This window comes from Oncorhynchus keta, chromosome 31, assembly GCF_023373465.1.
Source record: "Oncorhynchus keta strain PuntledgeMale-10-30-2019 chromosome 31, Oket_V2, whole genome shotgun sequence".
Lineage (NCBI taxonomy): Eukaryota > Metazoa > Chordata > Actinopteri > Salmoniformes > Salmonidae > Oncorhynchus > Oncorhynchus keta.
This window is the reverse complement of record NC_068451.1, coordinates 296,223-317,750: the sequence shown is the minus strand read 5'-3', so window position 1 is coordinate 317,750 and position 21,528 is coordinate 296,223. Positions and strand designations below refer to the sequence as shown.

Sequence of the window (21,528 nt, the reverse complement as noted above, 5' to 3'; positions counted from 1 at the left end):
CTCAACCAGAATTTGCAAGAAGGAAGGAGCTTGATGGCTTATCTTAGTTTTTTTCCCTTCATATTCCTTCCTTAGACTTTTTTCACTTCACTTTTGTCTCCTTTCCCTGTGACAAATGGTGCAGGCTGGCCGTGTGCCACCGTAGACAGTATTGTGCCCAGGTCCTGATGATAGTCTTAATTATTTAATGGTAGCACTGAGGGGGTGTAGAAAATACCATCTGCTCTCCATGGGAGACGCAGGGAACCACTGGGTGGCTTGGCAGGGACATAGTCAGCATCTCTGATTTAAATCCCTTCCTGTCTCCATGGCATGTGGTGTCTATAAAACCATACAGTAGAAACTCTACTGTACAAAAATATAAATGTAACATGTAAAGTGTTGGCAACATTTGCAATTAACTAAAATAAAAAGATCCCAGAAATGTTCCATATGCACAAAAAGCTTTTTCTCAAATTTGTTTACATCCCTGTTAGTGAGCATTTCTCCCCTGCCAAGAGAATCCATCCACCTGACAGGTGTGACATATCAAGAAGCTGATTAAACAGCATGATCATTACACAGGTGTACCTTGTGTTGGGGACAATAAAAGGCCACTCTAAAATGTGCAGTTTTGTCACACAACATAATGCCACAGATGTCTCAAGTTTGAGGGAGTGTGCAATTGCCATGCTGACTGCAGGAATGTCCAACAGAGCTGTTGCTAGAGAATTGAATGTTTCTATTCCATAAGCCGTCTCCAACGTAGAGAGTTTGACAGTGTATCCAACCGGGGGGTTGCAGAGGAGTATTTCTGTCTGTAATAATGCCCTTTTGTGGGGAAAAACTCATTTTGATTGGCTGGGCCTGTCTCCCCAGTGGGTGGACCTGGCTCCTAAGAGGGTGGGCCTATAACCTCCCAGGCCCACCCACGGCTTCGCCCCTGCCCAGATATGTGAAATTAATAGATTAGGGCCAAATGTATTTATTTCAGTTGACTGACTTCCTTCTTTGAACTATAACTGATCCTCCAATTACACCGTTCCGAAACCCTCATGACAAGGGGAAAAAGCCCAGAGTATATCCTCACCTCACGCTCAAGTCACTTATAATAGAGCCACATAAATCTAACTACACTAAAGGTGTTACCTGAATTCCAAATTAGTGAGCTGGCAGATCACTTTTGACCAGCAGTACAGTATGTAAGGGGGCAAACATGCCACAGGGAGAGAGAAGCTTTGACCAGGGTTTAAGCTCAGGCATGTTAGCCACTGTCATTACTGCTTTTCCCAGGAATGTTCTACTCCTCTAGGACTGACAGCACACTAAGCCTGTGTTATCCAAGGTACACTGTGCATGCAGTGAAAAACCACCAAGTGAACAAACCACCACAGGTCTTCTCCTAGAGAAGTGGTTCCCAAACTTTTTATAGTCCCGTTCCCCTTCAAACATTCAACCTCCAACTGCGTACCCCCTCTAGCACCAGGTTCAGCGCACTCTCAAATGTTGTTTTTTGCCATCATTGTAAGCCTGCCACACACACACACACACACACACACACACACACACACACACACACACACACACACACACACACACACACACACACACACACACACACACACACACACACACACACACACACACTATATGGTACATTTCTTAAACATAAGAATGAGTGTGAGTTTGTCACAACCCGGCTCGTAGGAAGTGACAGAGGTCTTATAGGACCAGGGCACAAATAATAATATAATAATAATAATTTATCATTTTTCTTACATATAAAACCTTATTTGTTCATCACAAATTGTGAATAACTCACCACAGGTTAACGAGAAGGCTGTGCTTGAAAGGATACACATAACGCTGCAATGTTGGGTTGTATTGGAGAGTTTCAGTCTTAAATCATTTTCCACACACAGACTCTGCCTGTATTTAGTTTTTATGCTAGTGAGGGCTGAGAATACACTCTCACATACTGTAAGTATGTGGTTGCAAAGGGCGTTAGTGTCTCAACAGCGAGATTTGCCAAGGCAGGATACTCTGAGCGCAGCCCAATTCAATTTTCACAGAACCGCTTGTTGCAATTTCAATGAGGCTCTCTTGTTCAGATATCGGTAAGTGGACTAGAGGCAGGGCATGAAAGGGATAACGAATCCAGTTGTTTGTGTTATCCGCTTTGGGAAAGTACCTGCATAATTGCGCACCCAACTCACTCAGGTGCTTCGCTATATCACATTTGACGTTGTCTGTAAGCTTGAATTCAGTGCAAACAAAAAATCATACTATGGAGAGATGATGGACCTGTGTGTTGTCCTTGAGTAACAGTGTTATATTGGTGACTCCCCATTGTTAAGCCAAAGGGTTTTTGGTTTTAGTTTTGTCTTGCCTTCACCAACTCAACATGGCATCTTATTGGCTGGATTCCGTGGCTTGCTTACGAGGGAGGATGTTTCAGTTAGAATCGTCCCAGTGAACAAGCACCAGACCAGCGTGCATGAGTGCAGAGTTGGATGGTGAGCCGTGCATTAAATGACATGCAATTTTGTGCTGTTTCTGTCAGAATAAATCTCCATGACTAGTGCCACAAGTTGGAGTTTGTGTCGATTATTGATTGCACAAAACGCAAGAAGAGTACTGTTATAGTAGTGCCATGACCGTTCTCCTGGATCGTATCATCGTTCGCTGGATTTCCATCTCAGAACATCACCGTGTTTGTCGTTCGAGAATCAAATAAGATGTTGCTGGTGCAGTTTATGGCGAACAATAAACAATTCATAAACATGCACGTGTGGAACGGTCAGCAAGACACTAACAGATTACAGATGGTACGCAATTTAGGTCACAGTTATGAAAACTTAGGACACTAAAGAGGCCTTACTACTGACTCTGAAAAACACCAAAAGAAAGATGTCCAGGGTCCCTGCTCATCTGCGTGAACGTGCCTTAGGCATGCTGCAAGGAGGCATGAGGACTGCAGATGTGGCCAGGGCAATAAATTGCATACTGTGAGATGCCTAAGACAGCATTACAGGAAGACAGGAAGGACAACTGATCGTCCTCACAGTGGCAGACCACGTGTAACAACACCTGCAAAGGATCGGTACATCCGAACACCACACCTGCAGGACAGGTACAGGATGGCAACAACAACTGCCCGAGTTACACCAGGAACGTAGATCCCCACTAGACATCACCAGCAAAAACGTTGCCTATGGGCTAAAACCCACCATCACTGGACCAGACAGGACTGGCAAAAAGTGCTCTTTGCTGACGGGTTGTGGTTTGGTCTCACCAGGGGGGATGGTCGGATATGCGTTTACTGTCGAAGGAATGAGCGTTACACCGAGGCCTTTACTTTGGAGCAGGATCGATTTGGAGGTGGAGGGTCCGTTATGGTCTGAGGCGGTGTGTCACAGCATCATCGAACAGAGCTTGTTGTCATTGCAGGCAATCTCAACGCTGTGCGTTACAGGGAAGACATCCTCCACCCTCCCTGCAGGCTCATCCTGACATGACCCTCCAGTATGACAATGCCACCAGCCATACTGCTCGTTCTGTGCGTGATTTCCTGCAAGACAGGAATGTCAGTGTTCTGCCATGGCCAGCGAAGAGCCCGGATCTGAATCCCATTGAGCACGTCTGGGACCTGTTGGATCGGAGGGTGAGGCCTAGGACCATTCCCCCCAGAAATGTCTGGGAACTTGCTGGTTCCTTGGTAGAAGAGTCTCACAGCATGAACTGGCAAATCTGGTGCAGTCCATGAGGAGGAGATGCACTGCCGTACTTAATGCAGCTGGTGGCCACACCAGATACTGACTGTTACTTTTGATTTTGGGGAATGTTATGGGGAATGCCCGCAGCTCTAAAGGTATGGATGTGTCGGGCCTGAACCTGGTATTGAAGTCTGATAGGCAGCCGGTGTACTTTAGGGGGGTTGGCTCTGAAAGTGCACAGTGCATGAGTGGGAGGAAATGGTCTGGGTTTACATGCTGTGGCAAACCTCTTCAAGGTTAGGAGCGTTTGTCACAAATTAAGTGGTAAACTGTCACCAAATCACCCAAGAATGAGAGTTCTTTCGAACAGGACAGCACCTGTGTGTTTGTTTCTCCGTCCTGGTCCACCCAGGCCGTAGGCGAGGTCAAGGATAGCTGGGTTCGGTACACAAATCGGGTTCTCAGTAGGTCCAAACACCAACAGGTAAATCCAAAACAATCCAGCTCATACCCGGTAAATCCAGCCAATCTCTATTGTCTCTTTCTCTATTGTTCATAGATCCTTCCAGCTCTCTCTCTCCCTTCCTGGTTTTTCTTGACGCTTTATCTGTGGGTCGGCTCCACCTTCTGAGGGTTCCCTTGCTTCTGGGACTTGTAGTTTTGGCGGTCGGCCATTTTGTGATCTGTAGTTCTGACAGGGGTGGCCATTTTAGTGATCGGGCAGAGCCCGTTTATTAGTTCTGCTCTCACATATCTGCCATTTATCACTCGACCCCCTTCTTTGCCACAATGCGTAAGAGGGGCGTGTCTGTGATGGACCAAGCAGATGAGGTTATGGGTAGGATTATGGGATGGGCCCGCGATGTTGTTAAAATGGGCATACGCAGCAATCTCTCTGTTGTTTATTTAAAGGCCCAAGTCCCATCTTTGACATATTGAAACAACATTTTAGTGACACTGCTTTTTCAAGTATGCCCCTCGCTGACTATTATGACATATTACCTCTGACTGATGAACAACCATTCGACTACTGACTCAGACTAAACAGGGCTATGGAGGTTGCTGAAGATTATCTAAGGAGACAGAAGAAAAGTGTTGAAGACCCATCTCGTGAGCTCACAGTCATGTTCATTAGACATTGCCCTAATGCTGAAACGTGCACACCATTATAGCAGTGGACCGCTGCAGATGTCCACTGTATGCACACATGACTGTAAGTCGCTTTGGATAAAAGCGTCTGCTAAATGGCATATATTATTATATTATATTAGAGGTTGGATGAATACAGGAGGGAGCGGAGGTACTCTCACTTTTCTAAGGTGATCTCAGCCATCGCAACAATCAAGCAGGAAGTTGGTGCTATTATGCCACTCAACATGCCTGCTGTGAGGCCCTACATGGAATCACCTACTGTAATGTGTTGCCTTCCTCAGCCCAGGCTATTCAGGGCTCAGCTGAGCCATTGGAACGTTTCCTTGCAATGCTGGAGCATGTGCTGGAGCAGGGGCCACAACAGTCTAACTGTCAGTTCCAAAAAGGGAATAGGAGCTAATTGAGGTCTCATGGGCCATGTGAAGTATGTGGGCATGCAGGACACAATACTTACTTTCACTGCAGGGCCAATCACCTCTGCCATGCAGCTGGCCACGCACACTCTCAGTGCCCCAAGGCCGCAGCTCTGAGCTACAGTAATCACTGCTCAGCTGCCGGAAAACTAGTAGGCCTGCATGTAGGAAGGGAGAGTGTTGGGCCTTTTGTAGAGGCCCCATCGGTGAGAGCTGTTGATTTGGAGTCTGCATATAAAAGTGTTTGTGATGAAATGGAGACTGAGAAGAGTATCATAATGCAGAACACACATACACATTCCCTATATGATGATTTATTCTATGCCAAGGTGTTAATAGGAGGAGAAGTGGAAGTGAGAACTATGCTTGACAGTTGGTCCATGGCTTGTACCTTGAGCTCTAGGGTCTTACCTGAACTGTTGCATGCAGGAGTGTTGAAAAGTCCATCATTGATTCCTACAGAGGTAGTCTTGGTTGGTTGTGGTGGGATGAAGACGAGGCCTTTGGGAGTTTCTGAGCTGCAGCAGCTTTTCAGCCGCAAGTGCAGAGAACAGCTAACATACTCACTGACTGCCAAGATTACTTTACTCTGACTGATGACGGTTCCATCTGACTTCACAATACTGACGGACCTGACAGTTCAAGCAGTCCTGGGGTCTTACGTGACTTAGGTATGACTGATACTGACGTTGACTCCTGTCACGTGACTCCTGCTGGTAAGAAGAAACTCATCCAGCTCATAGCTGAGTACCAGTCCATTTTTTCCAGGCACAAGTTGGATTGTGGAAAAGCTACCAGATATCTTCATCGCATTCAACTGAGTGATGAGAAACCCTTTCGGATGCCCTACCGATGCCTTTCATTATGAGAAGCTCAAGCAAGTGTTGAATGAGATGGAAGAACGTGAAATCATAAAGAAGTCTAGTAGTGAGTTTGCCTCGCACCTTGTCCTTGTCCTTGTCTGGAAGCAGTCTGGAGACCTGAGACTGTACTGATTTTCGTTTACTCAATTCTCACACAATGAAAGACGCCCACCCACTCCCTCAACAGGCTGACGCGCTGGCTGCTTTAGGTGGAAATGCCTTTTTCTCGACAATGGACCTTACCTCTGGCTACTACAATGTGGAAGTGCATGAGTATGACCAGAGATTCACAGCTTTTACATCGCCATTTGGATTGTATGAATACAACCGTATGCCACCTGTTATGTAATAGTCCTGCAACCTTTATGAGGACGATATTATTATTATTATTATTATTATTATTATTATTATTATTATTATTATAACGATGCTAAACAACTTTGGGGGTCAGAATTTTCTTAGCCTGCTGTGTTACCTTGACGATGTCTTGGTCTATACGCCCACTGCAGATCTGGCTATACAGCACCTGGAAATGGTTTTTGAGCATCTCAAGGCTCACAACCTGAAGTTGGTGCAAAAAAAGTGTCACTTTATGCAGAGGAATGTGAAGTTTCTGGGGTATATCATTAGTGCGGATGGTGTAGCTACAAACCCTGAGAAGGTGAGGGCCATTACAGGAGTAACAGAAGCTGATCTGATGGAATATGTCCCTGACATTCCATCCCAGAAGAAATTAATGTCTTGGGCGTGGTGGTGTATTACCAGCAGTTCATTGAAGGTTGCTCGACCATCGCAAAGCCTCTCTTTGGCTTGACAACTGGACAAAGGGCTTCTTTTTGGAAAAAGAAGCGAAGTTGATGGCTGCCGACTGGACAGCAGAATGCAGACAGGCCTTATTCCAGCTAAAGCAAGCCTTACTGGACCAGGTTTTGTTGGCCCACCCCAACTTCGACAAACCCTTTATACTCTTGGTGGACATGTCCAGCAACGGCTTAGGTGCTGTGTTGTCCCTGGTACAGGAACGGGGAGCTAGAGCGAGACCTATAGCCCTTGTGAGCAAGCCCCTCAGTTATAAGCAGTCGAGGTATCCTGCGCACAGGCTCAAGTTCTTGCATTGAAATGGGCTTTATATGACAAGTTCCACCACTGGGGCAGCAGTTCACGGTATGGATGGATAATAATCCCTTGACATACATCTTGACCAAAGCAAAGCTAGCAAAACTAGTGTGCATAGACTTTTGTTCTGCAGAAGATTCTTCAAATAAGTCCCTGGATGTGCTCGTTGTTACTGAGCACTTTACCAGATGCCTTCTTGTGTCCAAACTAGTCTTCTAAGTCTGTAGCTCATCTGTTGTGGAATAACTATTTCTGTGTCTACAGGATGCCTCGCCGTATACATTCAGATCAGGGAGCCACTTTTGAGAGTGCTCTAATAGCTGAACTGTTGAGTGTTTCAGGTATTTAGAAGCCTCACATCACGCTGTACCATCCGATGAGGAAAGGTCCTGTGATAGGATGAATAGGACATTGGAAAACAATGTTCTGGGCCCAGAAATTGTCGACTATGACCAGTTTGTTCAGTCCTTGAGGAGAGATCTGAAAGAAGCCACGAATAGAGCACAGGCATCTGCAGTGAAGCAGTTGAAGAGGCATGTTAACCTGTATGACAGAAAAGTCTGAGGAGCACCAGTGGAGATTGGTGATAGAGTGTTGTTGGCTAACAAGGGGGAGCGTGGAAAGCGGAAGCTTGCTGACCTTTGGGAGGATACTATCTCCCTTGTCACTAGATTGAATGCTGACAGTCACACTTTAAAGATTCAGAACAGCTCCACTGGACAGAAGACGGTACATCACAACCTGATAATGCCAGTCAACTTCCTCATACTGACGTTGATTATGGAACAGGCATGTCTGGATTAACAGAGTCTGAGGACATGAATGATGGCCTTGTGGTCTCACCTGCCATGGACACTGCAGTGGATGATGATGCTGAGTACAGAACAAAAGTGTGGGTGTCGGAGTTGCCTTCTGAAGGAATAGGTGACACAAGCCTGGAGGGTGATGTTCGATCCTTGGATGCTCAGGATATTCCACCTTTGTATTTTGTGGAAGATGTACTGCAGCTGGAAGGTCTGCCTTGATCAGAGAGTCTTCAAGAATCTGACCAAGACCGTAACAGTGTAGTGAGTGAGCTAATTGACCAGTCTGCTTACAATATCTGTACTGACCTACCAAACTCTGACCATTCCTTACCTGATCAGTGGGTATCAACTGATGTCAACTGTGTTGACAGACCCACTATTGCAACAGTACACAACGCTGTCACTCCTTATGAAGTTGAAGGTACTCTGGGTCGTATTAGTTCAAGGGCAAGAAGACTATTTAAACCAGTGTCAAGACTGATTGAGATTAGGAATCAGCAGACAATTAGCTCTTGAAGGTTCATATATGAATATAGGGTCAATGGTATTCACATCTTTTATTTGTTTTGTTTTTACATCATTGTGACCATGTGTAGAGGTTGCAGGATGGTAATGTGACGGATATGATAAAGTCTCTTATGATGGTTTATTGTATTACTTGGATGTTTTAAAGTCGCTGATTGTACTTAACACGTAACAGGCATGTTCACCTATGAGGGCTAAGGGAATTGATCAACGACTTTTCACTCTAATTCTCTTGGAGAATAGTCTAATGACTGGAATATTTAGTGACTGTTTCAAAGCAGGGTCTGCATCCTCGATATATACACAACTTTACCTTTTAGTTTTCTCTATTAGGTAGTCTAAAAATATATATACTTTTTATCTCTGGATTGTTCTGTAAATATGTTGTGTGTCTGTGTACCTGCTTTGCTTGCACAGGGCAGTTTTGCATTTTTATTATTTTTGTTTGCAAGTGGAATTCAGTAGGGGGGAGTGTAACAGGGTTACATTGGTGATTCCCCATTTTATTGTTAAGCCAATGGAGTTTTGGTTTTAGTATTGTCTTGCCTTCACCTACTCAACCTGGTATGTTACTGTCTGGTTTGAGTGCCTTGCTTACGAGGCATGATGTTTCAGTTAGAATCGTCCCAGTGAACAAGCACCAAACCAGTGTGCGTGAGTGCAGAGTTGGATGGTGAGCCGTGCATTGCATGACGTGCAATTTTGTGCTGTTTCTATCCGAATAAATCTCCATGATGCTACAAGTTAGAGTTTGTGTCGATGATTGATTGTACATAACGCAAGAAGAATACTGTTACACTTGTTAATGCAGACAGAGAAGAGCTCCAACTTCTTAAAGCTACCCATCCCTTAAGCCCAATAATTGTCATCAGCAACCGCTGAATAGCATAGCGCCACAGTCAAATAATATTACAAAAAATATTCATATTCATGAAATCACAAATGCAATATTGCAAAACACATCTTAGCCTTTTGTTAATCCACCTGTCGTCTCAGATTTTGAAATTATGCTTTACAGCGAAAGCAATCCAAGTGTTTGTAAGTTAATGACAAAACATTAAGTACACTTAGCATCAGGTAGCTTGGTCACGGAAATCAGAAAAGCAATCAAATTAATCGTTTACCTTTGATGATCTTCGGATGTTTTCACTCACGAGACTCCCAGTTACACAACAAATGTTCCTTTTGTTCCATAAAGATTATTATTATATCCAAAATACCTCCGTTTGTTTGGCGCGTTATGTTCAGAAATCCACAGGAAAGAGCGTTCACGACAACGCAGACAAATTCCAAATAATATCCGTAATGTCCACAGAAACATGTCAAATGTTTTTTATAATCAAGCCTCAGGTTGTTTTTAAAATATATAATCAATAATATATCAATCGCAAATGTAGGAGAGGGAAAAACAATAACAATAGCTGTCCAAATTCTGTTGCGCGAGCAAAACTCATGTGACCACCTGACGTGATGTAATCTTTCTGGCTCATTTTTCAAAATAAAAGCCTGAAACTATGTCTGGAGGCTGTTGACACCTTGAGGAAGCGATAGGAAAAGGAATCTGGTTGATATCCCTTCAAATAGAGCAATGGGAGGCTATGGAACATGGCATTTTCAAAATAGAAGACTTTTCTCAGGGTTTCGCCTGCAATATCAGTTCTATTATACTCACAGACAATATTTTGACAGTTTTGGAAACTTTATAGTGTTTTCTATCCTAATATGTCAATTATATGCATATTCTAGCATCTGGTCATGAGAAATAGGTAATTTACTTTGGGAACGTTATTTTTCCAAACATAAAATAGTGCCCCTTGTTTCAAGAGGTTAATCATAGCCTGAATTTTGTTCTACACATTGAATATAATTGTGGAGAGTCCCTGTAATCCTAGATTCAGATAATTTAGATGAGAAAAAACTGCCCATATCATTGCATAGTGCAAAAAAATACACGTGAGTTCAGGGGCCTTGCTTTAAACAAAGTTAACAATTTTCACTGTAGTAGTGTCCAAAACATATTTCAAGCTGTCAGGCATTCCCTTGGCAGCAAGAGCCTCTCCGTGGATGCTGCAGAGTACCAAAGTGGTGTCGGGAGCAACTGCTTGCACGCGCGTTAACACTCCACCATGTCTCCCTATTATGGCTTTTGCATCAAAGTCTATTTGAAGTCACAAAGCTGTCTAGTACTTAAAAAATATCATCTCCTGTTGTGCTGGTTTCCAGAAGAGGACGTCTTCCTTAATTGACCCCCATAAACGTAACGGACATATACCAGGAGCTGTGCCCGGCCCGCCAAGTCTGTTGACTCATCCAGCTGTAATGCATAGAATTCACTTGTATGCAAAGCAGTAATTGTTTCAGAACATATCCTGCCATGTAACTGAAGAATCGTGAAACAGTGTTGTTTGATGAAGGTTTGTCTGTATAGTTTTTTGGGCCTTTTCCCCAAGCATTGCCCCAGCCATATCCGCGGCACCAGAAATAATTAAGTCCTTCACAATAATATGGGGCTTGCCTGTCCTAGCCACTCAGTAGCTCACCATATAAGACGCTTCGAGCCCCTTCTTATTAATGATATCTCTTGCTTTTATACATGTCTTACTACTCGAAAGCCGTTTTAATTTTCCCTCAAACTCCCGTGGCTTATTTTTCAAATTGGCATGTTTTGTTTCTAAATTTCTGTGTAAGAGTGAAGGTTTCATTGAGTTGTGAGATAGTATTTTTGCACATATATCACACTGTGGCTGAGGAAAGACAATACTCCCAATATAAGTGAACCCCAAATCAATGTAGTTCTTATCATATTTGCGCCTCTTCGATGGTCCAACATCCCTGTCTGTTGTTCGGTGCTTTCCCGGGTAAGGGGGCAGTAGCTCTCCGGCTGCATTAGATTCACAACTGTCAGTGTCCATGCTAGCTGGGCTAACAACAAATGTATAATTACTGATGCTAGCATTGGATGTGCTCGTGGAAGCAGAACACCTGTCGTTGACAGTAACAATTCTACCAGTAGAGCTGGTATGTGTCTCTATGGGCCTTACTTTTTTAACCATTTACCATTTTCAAGCAAACAGAATGAGCAGCAGCTACGTTTGGCTACATAATGACTGTTATTGGAATTCCCACGAGACAGTAACAGTTCATGTGATTGGATGTTCATTATTTTACAAGGCTACCTGTATTTGACATTGTGTTGCTAATTCGCTGAACACTAGATGGTGAAATTATATTTTGGCAGTGAAACGAGGCTACTCAGGCGAGAAGAAAACCTCACCCAAATGTATAGCCCCGTTGGATAATATAAATGGACTGTTTGAAAATGTGAAGATTATATATATAGATTTTTAAATAAAAAATAAATGTCAAATTTCTATTTTATATGTGAATCACATTTTTATTTGGTGTACCCCCGACGGCATTGCGCGTACCCCAGTTTGGGAATACCTGTCCTAGAGGAACAGTTTTTGCAAAATACACATTTGCTATTTCATTCTAGAAAAACACTTTATTTAATATTTATTAGAGGTCGACCTATTAATCGGAATGGCCGTATTTTTGGGCGCCGATTTGCCGATTTTTTAAAATATATTTTTTATACCTTTATTTAACTAGGCAAGTCAGTTAAGAACACATTCTTATTTTCAATGAAGGCCTAGGAACGGTGGGTTAACTGCCTTGTTCAGGGGTAGAATGACAGATTTTTACATTGTCAGCTCGGGGGATCCAATCTTGCAACCTTACAGTTAACTAGTCCAACGCATTAACGACCTGCCTCTCTCTCATTGCACTCCACAAGGAGACTGCCTATTACACGAATGCTGTAAGCCAAGGTAAGTTGCTAGCTAGCATTAAACTTATTTTATGAAAAACAATCAATCATAATCACTAGTTAACTACACATGGTTGATGATATTACTAGATATCTAGCGTGTCCTGCGTTGCATATAATCTGACTGAGCATACAAGCATACAAGTATCTAAGTATCTTACTGAGCGGTGGTAGGTAGAAGCAGGCGCGTAAACATTCATTAAAACAGCACTTCCGTGCATTTTGCCAGCAGCTCTTCGTTGTGCGTCAAGCATTGCGCTGTTTATGACTTCAAGCATATCAACTCCCGAGATGAGGCTGGTGTAACCGAAGTGAAATGGCTAGCTAGTTAGTGCGCGCTAATAGCGTTTCAAAGGCTCGCTCTGAGCCTTCTGCATGGGTAACGCTGCTTTGATGATGGCTGTTGTCGTTGTGTTGCTGGTTTAAGCCCAGGGAGGAGCGAGGAGAGGGACGGAAGCTATACTGTTACACTGGCAATATTAAAGTGCCTATAAGAACATCCAATAGTCAAAGGTTAATGAAATACAAATGGTATAGAGGGAAATAGTCCTATAATTCCTATAATAACTACAACCTAAAACTTCTTACCTGGGAATATTGAAGACTCATGTTAAAGGCACCACCAGCTTTCATATGTTCTCATGTTCTGAGCAAGGAACTGAAACGTTAGCTTTCTTACATCGCACATATTGCACTTTTACTTTCTTCTCCAACACTTTGTTTTTGCATTATATAAACCAAATTGAACATGTTTCATTATTTACTTGAGGCTAAATTGATTTTATTGATGTATTATATTAAGTTAAAATAAGTGTTCATTCAGTATTGTTGTAATTGTCATTATTACAAATACATTATTATTATTTAAATCGGCCGTTCAATCGGTATCTGCTTTTTTTGGTCCTCCAATAAATCGGTATCGGCGTTGAAAAATCATAATCGGTCAACCATCTAATATTTATTTTGAGTCATGCTCTTTCACAGATGAGCGCTACATTTGACAAAAAAATACAAACACTGCAATAAACATCAATAATCACTATATATAATACAGTATATAATACAGAGGAGAGAAGAGCTAAAGAGCTTTTTAGAACTTAGAGGGTGCATTTACTTTGTGGGATAAATAAATCAGAAAAAGGTTTCTATTTTTCCATCTCTAACCTTGAGTCAGTTGGGCACATTATGAGTGTTCTTGAGACTAAATCACAGGGGAGTGGCTGGAGCTGAAGAGGCAAGTGTATGTGGTGAGTGTTTTGGGCAAATGTCATTCACATCAAACCTGGACCCACATTTGGACCCACATTGCAATCAACCAATGAAAAAGTAAATCTTCCATTAGCGTTCTTTTCCTCTTTATCAAATGGAACTAACTCTACATTTCACTCTCTATGCAGTATCTGTCTCTACATTTTCTATTTTATACTGTTACTTAATCCTGTCGTGGAAGGATCAGAATTTGTTGGTAACATTTGTAAGATGTTTAATATTCATCAAATGTGTGTAAGTTAATTCTCATCAGAATGGTATTTTTGTATAATACTGTGGCGAGGTTGCAGTTATCTGTTCTATGTCAAGACTAAGTTGCATGGGCCGCTGAGAGGGGAGAGGTCAAAGTGTCATCATGTGTAAACATATCTTTTACTCCCTTCCCAGTGGGGAAAGGAGGGTGGCAGTATCTGGAATCATTCTATGCTCCCTCTAATGTTGTTTCTATCTTAACCTATAGCCTCACTCTCCTCTCCGTGAGTTTGTATTTAGAGTGGGTTGTATCTAAATGACAATTTGATATATGCCTGTTGATATGGAGGATTGGTTTATGGTTCTGGGGTTTGGGAAAGGAGACAAAGCTGAACGATGAATTATGTCTATGCTGTCTGACTATGTGTGTCTTTGCTAATGAAGGAACTCAGTTGCATTTGTAAGGGGGCTCTCAGAGAATTCACTGAGAGACACTGAATTTATCTGAGAGTCACAGGATTGTGATAGAGCTCATATAATTAAAGATGGACTTTTATAACTAACTCTGACGTGTGTGTGTGGTTTGCTCCCATGATTTGGTAAATAGAGGAAATTTCCACGACAATCCCCAACTACCTCCCTCCTCTTATACATTGGTGATGGTACTCACAACAGGGATAGGTCAGGAGCATGATGTCATCAATGGCGATGTAGCCTCGCCGCTCCCTGGAAACAGTTGCTTCGATCAGGACCTGGGGAGTAGAATTAAAACAAATAAGTGAGATACCATGGAGGGGTAAATATTGAAACAAATGTGATTGCTGTTATCCTTTATACAATTGAATGAAGCTTTGGCATTTGTTTTGAAGCATTTAAAAAAATGTAAGAGGCATTTGAGAGGCATCAATTCAAACTGTCCTCCTGAGGCAGAGGTCTTAATTATTATCACAAAGCTCTAGATGCATTGCATCCAATGCATTGCACAGTTACTAACCCACAAGATATGTCAGGGAAAAAAGAGAGAAGACCAAGGACCCACATCTTTAAGAATGGATACAAATTTGACACTAACTGGATTTCTGTAGTATTATACACTGAGTATTCAAAACAATAGGAACACCTTCCTAAAAATTTAAGTTGCTCTCTCCCCCTTTCCTTCAGAACAGCCTCAATTAGTCAGGGCATGGACTCTAAATGGTGTCAAAAGCATTCCACAGGGATGCTGGACCATGTTGACTCCAATGCTTTCCACAGTTGTGTCAAGTTGGATGGATGTCCTTTGAGTGGACCATTCTTGATACACACGTGAAACTGTTGAGTGTGAAAAACCCAGCAGCGCTGCAGTTCTTGACACAAACCAGTGCGCCTGGAACCTACTACCATACCCCATTCAAAAGGCACTTAAATATTTTCTCTTGCTTGTTCACAATCTGAATGGCACACATACTGTACACAATCGATGTCTCAACCCTCTTTAACCTCTGTCATAACAAGGGATCATAGCTTTCACCTAGATTCACCTGTTCAGTTTATGTCATGGAAAGAGCAGGTGTCCTTAATATTAAGCACAATGTCTTGAATAAAATCCAATTTGGACTTATATCAAAACATCACACGATTGATCATATTTACACCCTGCTAACCCTGATCGATAAATATATCCACCAAAATAAGACCAACATTTATGCTTCCAAAAAGCATTTTATTTTATTGGCATACAGGACTGTTCTACAAAGTTATTGAAAGTTGTATAGGGTGTAAAACATATGACATAATTAAATCAATAATACGCGTGGCATCAAAATTGTCAAGAAAAGGACAGAATTATTTAATCAGGGGTGGGGTTTTTTCAAAGGTTGCAAATCTCAGCCTGGCACTTTTCAATATTTACATCAATGAATTGACAACTATTCTAGAAAAAACACCTGGTATAAGTCTCCACAATTCAGGTTGCTCTTCACGGATGACCTGTGCCTGTTGTCACCCACAGCACATGCATGGCCTACAGCAGAGCCTGGACTTGCTAGAGCAGTACTGCCAGATCTGGACCCTGGCAGTAAACCCCAAAATACTGATTTTCCATTGAAGATCCAAATCACAGGGAATTAGGCCCAAGTCCTCAAATGGTACAACATATACAGAGTACTACAATAAAAATAAGCTCAACTGGACACCTACAGTAATTGAGGCAATGAATGAACTGAGAAAGCATGCAGGGCATTCTAAGTCATTAAAAAGCAAAAACAAATTCAAATTGAAACACCTTTGAAAATGAGTCTCAAATTAATTGAATATGTCATTGAACCAATAGCACTTTATTGCAGCGGGGAGTGGGGTCCCACTTGCAAAACAAGATGTCACTCAACGGGAAAAACACCCCCATTGAAACCCTGCATGCAGAGTTCTGTACGATTGCTCAGATGTCCAGAGGAAAACTACAAACAATGCATCTGGGGAGAATTAGGCCACTAATAATACAAATTAAGTTTACCAAGCTCTGCTGAGCAAAGAAAAGAGTCACCTCATCCAGCTTATCCTGAGTTTAAAGACCTGTTCTACTAACACCACAGGATCAGAATATCAAAATGACAATATCGTCAAAACAAAACTAAAATACCTATTGGGAAACACAAAGCAAAATGCCATGCAATCTGACCCTAAATTGACAGCACACCATGGCAAACTATTTGACCATGATTACTGATCAAAACCTTAGAAAGGCCTTGACTAAAGTACAGGCTCAGTGAGCACAGCATTACCATTGAAAAAGGGTAGACACTGTAGAGGCTATGCCATCACTGCATCACAACTCGAGACAGAGCTGTATTTCCCGAACAGAATGTAAACAAAATGTAAAATATAAGTGTCATTTCCCCAAATTTGAAACCATTATTCAAAGACATCTCTTATGAGAATAGGCTACCCATCCTGTTGAGGGAGGAAGTAGAGAGCTGTGGGTTGGCAGTGCACTAAATTGATGCATAAGATAAGATGAGAGACTGTGTCTGACAGACCAGCCAATCTGCACATATCCTCTATGCCATTGTTATTATCCATTGTACAGTTATTTTTACCCTTAATTATTGTTGTTTCTGATTGTCCTGTTGACAATCCTGACTATTATTTTAATTTTAATGATATTAATATTGTAAATGAATCACTTAATTTCAAAGTATGTTTTGGCAATATGTACATTCTGACATGTCAATAAAGCAATTGTAATTTAAGTGAGAGAGAGAGTGAGTGAGTGAGAGAGGAAAAGAGGAATAGATGGATAAGTTCTATAGTTCTCTACAAGCCCCTGAGGTCTTGGGGAAATAATGGCTTTATCGGGAAGCACAATGTGCTGCCTGACACAGGGCCCCATTCAGCATTCTAGACACAGACAGCTCTAAAGCTATAACAGCAGATAGTATAGCAAGGAAAGGGCCATGTGTCCCTGGGGACAGGTGGCTTCCGTACCCATCATGTGGTACAATAAGGTGGAGGTCTGTGGGCTCCAGTGAAATCCAATCAATATCAAATCACCGCCCCCAGTAATAGTGAGACGGTTATTAGACATGGGGGTGAGGTTTGTTTTCCCAGTATCGAGGGCAACCTGCCCACACATGTGATCGAAGTGCAGCCCTGACTTATTGCTTGTCAAAATGACAGGCCACTCCATTGTAATGTGTGAGTACTTAAACAGGGGGACAAAATGAGATACAACTATTTTACAAGAGAGCCCTGTATAAGTTTACAAATAAAGACATCAGACAATAATCAAATCAAATTCAACTGTATTTGTCACATGCGCCGAGGGTTAACACCCCTAACTCTTACGATAAGTGCCATGGATCTTTAATGACCTCAGAGAGTCAGGACACCCCTTTAACGTCCCATTCGAAAGACGGCACCCTACACAGGGCAGTGTCCCCAATCACTGCCGTGGGGCATTGGGATATTTTTTTAGACCAGAGGAAAGAATGCCTTCTACTGGCCCTCCAACACCACTTCCAGCAGCATCTGGTCTCCCATCCAGGAACTGACCAGGACCAACCCTGCTTACTTTCAGAAGCAAGCCAGCAGTGGTATGCAGGGTGGTATGCTGCTGGCATGCTGGAATTGCCCTAGCCCTCACCCTCCGATCAAAAAGGTCCCAGACGTGCTCAATGAGATTGAGATCTGGGCTCTTCGCTGGCCATGGCAGAACACTGACATTCCTGTCTAGCAGGAAATCACACACAGAACGAGCAGTATGGCTGGTGGCACTGTCATGCTGGAGGGTCATGTCTGGATGAACCTGCAGGAAGGGTATCACATGATGGAGGAGGATGTCTTCCCTGTAATGCACAGCGTTGAGATTGCCTGCAATGACAACAAGCTCAGTCCGATGATGCTGTGACACACCGCCTCAGACAATGATGGACCCTCCACCTCCAAATCAATCCCGCTCCAGAGTACAGGCCTCAGTGTAATGCTCATTCCTTCAACGATAAATGCAAATCCAACCATCACCCCTGGTGAGACAAAACTGTGACGTCAGTGAAGAGCACTTTATGCCAGTCCTGTCTGTTCCAGCGACGGTGGGTTTGTGCCCATTGGCGACGTTGTTGCTGGGGATGTCTGGTGAGGACTTGCCTTCCAACAGGCCAACAAGCCCTCAGTCCATCCTCTCTCATCCTATTTCGGACAGTCTGAGCAACGATGGAGGGATTGTGCGTTCCTGATGTAACTCGGGCAGTTGTTGTTGCCATCCTGTACCTGTCCCGCAGGTGTGATGTTCGGATGTACCGATCCTTTGCAGGTGTTGTTACACATGGTCTGCCACTGCGAGGACGATCAGCTGTCTGCCCTGTCTCACTGTACGGACATTGCAATGTATTGCCCTGGCCACATCTGCAGTCCTCATGCCTCCTTGCAGCATGAATAAGGCACATTCACGCAGATGAGCAGGGACCCTGGGCATCTTTCTTTTGGTGTTTTTCACAGACAGTAGAAAGGCCTCTTCAGTGTCCTAAGTTTTCATAACTGTGATCTTAATTGCCTACCGTCCGTAAGCTTTTAGTGTCTTAACGACCATTCCACAGGTGTTTGTTCATTCATTGTTTATGGTTCATTGAACAAGCATGGGAAAGTGTTTAAACCCTTTACAATTAAGATCTGTGAAGTTATTTGGATTTTTACAAATTATCTTTGAAAGACAGGGTCCTGAAAAAGGGACGTTTCTATGTCATTTATTTATTTATTTATTTAATGAAGCTGCCAGTTGAGGACTTGTGAGGTGTCTGTTTCTCAAACTAGACACTCTAATGTACTTGTCTTCTTGCTCAGTTGTGCACCGGGGCCTCACACTACTCGTTCTATTCTGGTTAGAGCCAGTTTGCACTGTTCTGTGAAAGGAGTACTACACAGTGTTGTACGAGATCTTCCGTTTCTTGGCAACTTCTCACTAGGAATAGCCTTCATTTCTCAGAACAAGAATAAACTGACGAGTTTCAGAAGAATGTCTTTGTTTCTGGCCATTTTGAGCCTGTCATCGAAAACTGAAAACTGCTGATGCTCCAGATACTCAAGTAGTCTAAAGAAGGCAGGTTTTATTTAATAAGCACAACAGTTTTCAGCTCTGCTAACATAATTGCTAAATAGTTTTCTTATGATCAATTAGACTTTTAAATTTATAATCTGCTAACACAACGTGCCATTGGAACACAGGAGTAATGGTTGCTGATAATGGGCCTCTGTACGTCTATGTAGATATTCCATGAAAAAATATTCAGTTTCCAGCTACAATAGTCATTTACAACATGAACAATGTTTACACTGTATTTCTGATCAATTTGATGTTATTTTAATGGACAAATAATGTGCTTTTGACCCCAAACTTTTGAAAGGTAGTGTAAGTATTCAATACCCTTTACTCAGTAATTTGTTGAAGCAGCGATTACATCCTCAAGTCTTCTTGGGTATGACGCTACAAGCTTGGCACACCTGTATTTGGGGAGTTTCCCCCATTCTTCTCTGCAGATCCTCTCAAGTTCTATCAGGTTGGAAGGGGAGAGTCACTGCATAGCTATTATCAGGTATCTCCAAAGATGTTAGATCGGGTTCAAGTCTGAGCTCTGGCTGGGCCACTCAAGGATATTCAGAAACTTGTCCCGAAGCCACTCCTGCGTTGTCTTGGCTGTGTGATTAGAGCAATTGTCATGTTGGAAGGTCCCACCAGTCTGAGATCCTGAGCACTCTGGAGCAGGTCTTCATTAAGGATCTCGCTGTACTTTGCTCTGTTCCTCTTTCCCTCGATTCTGACTAGTATCCCAGTTCCTGCTGCTGAAAAACATCCGCACAGCATGATGTTGCCACCACCATGCATCATCGTAGGGATGATGCCAGGTTTCCTCCAGACGTGATGCTGGCATGCAGGCCAAAGAGTTCAATCTTAGTTTCATCAGACCAGAGAATCTTGATTCTCATGGTCTGAGAGTCCTTTAGGTGGCTTTTGGCAAACTCCAGCGGATCGTCATGTGCATTTTACTGAGGAGTGTCTTCAGTCTGGCCACTTTACCATAAAGGCCTGATTGGTAGAGTGCTGCAGAGATGGGAGAACCTTCCAGAAGGACAACCATCTCCAAAGAGGAACTCTGGAGCTCTGTCAGAGTAATCATTGGGTACTTGGTCACCTCCTTGTCCAAGGCCCTTCTCCCCTGATTACTCAGTTTGGCCAGGCGGCAAACTCTAAAAAGTCTTGGTGGTTCTAAACTTCTTCCATTTAAGAATGAGAGGCCACTGTGTTCTTGGGGACCTTCAATGCTGCAGACATTTTTTGGTACCCTTCCCCAGATCTGTGCTTCGACATAATCCTGTCTCGTTTTTTTCTCTGACATACAATGTCAAATGTGTGACCTTATATAGACAGGTATGTGCCTTTCCCAATCATGTCCAATCAATTGAATTTACTACAGGTGGACTCCAATCAAGATGTAGAAACATCTCTAGGATGACCAATGGAAACAGGAGTTCAATTTCAATATCCCTCTAGTGGTGTGCGGGCTGTGCTTTGGCAAAGTGGGTGGGGTTATATCCTGCCTGTTTGGCACTGTCCGGGAGTATCGTCGGACGGGGCCACAGTGTCTCCCGACCCCTCCCGTCCCAGCCTCCAGTATTTAGTTTATGTGTCGGGGGGCTAGGGTCACCGGTTATCCGGTGTCCTGTGTAAATGTAAGTATGCTCTCTCTAATGCTCTCTCTATCGCTCTAATTCTCCCTTTCTTTCCTTCTTTCTTTCTCTCTCTCAGAGGACCTGAGCCCTAGGACCATGCATCAGGACTACTAACCCTCGACAACCACTGTGATTATTATTATTTGATCCTGCTTGTCATCTATGAACATTTGAACATCTTGGCCATGTTCTGTTATAATCGCCACCCGACACAGCCAGAAGAGGACTGGCCGCCCCTCATAGCCTGGTTCCTCTCTAGGTTTCTTGCTAGGTTCTGGCCTTTCTAGGGAGTTTTTCCTAGCCACCGTGCTTCTACAGCTGCATTGCTTGCTGTTTGGGGTTTACGGCTGGGTTTCTGTACAGCAGGGCTTTATAAGGAGGGCTTTATAAGAAGGGCTTTATAAATACATTTGATTGATTGAAATATATTTTATTGAATTTTGAGTCTCATAGCAAAGGGTCTGAATACTT

The 21,528-nt window shown here is 42.9% G+C and overlaps 1 protein-coding gene across 3 annotated transcripts in view; it reads right to left on the bottom strand.

The window, feature by feature from the left end:
• The window catches only part of LOC118364163 (receptor-type tyrosine-protein phosphatase U), a 306,643-nt gene that overhangs the window by 148,696 nt on the left and 136,419 nt on the right, over positions 1–21,528 (bottom strand). For all 3 annotated transcript variants that reach the window (XM_035745412.2, XM_035745413.2, XM_035745414.2), the window contains exon 4: positions 14,531–14,612. In XM_035745412.2, coding sequence (XP_035601305.1) covers positions 14,531–14,612 — 82 coding nt within the window. The remainder of the gene's footprint in view (positions 1–14,530; positions 14,613–21,528) is intronic.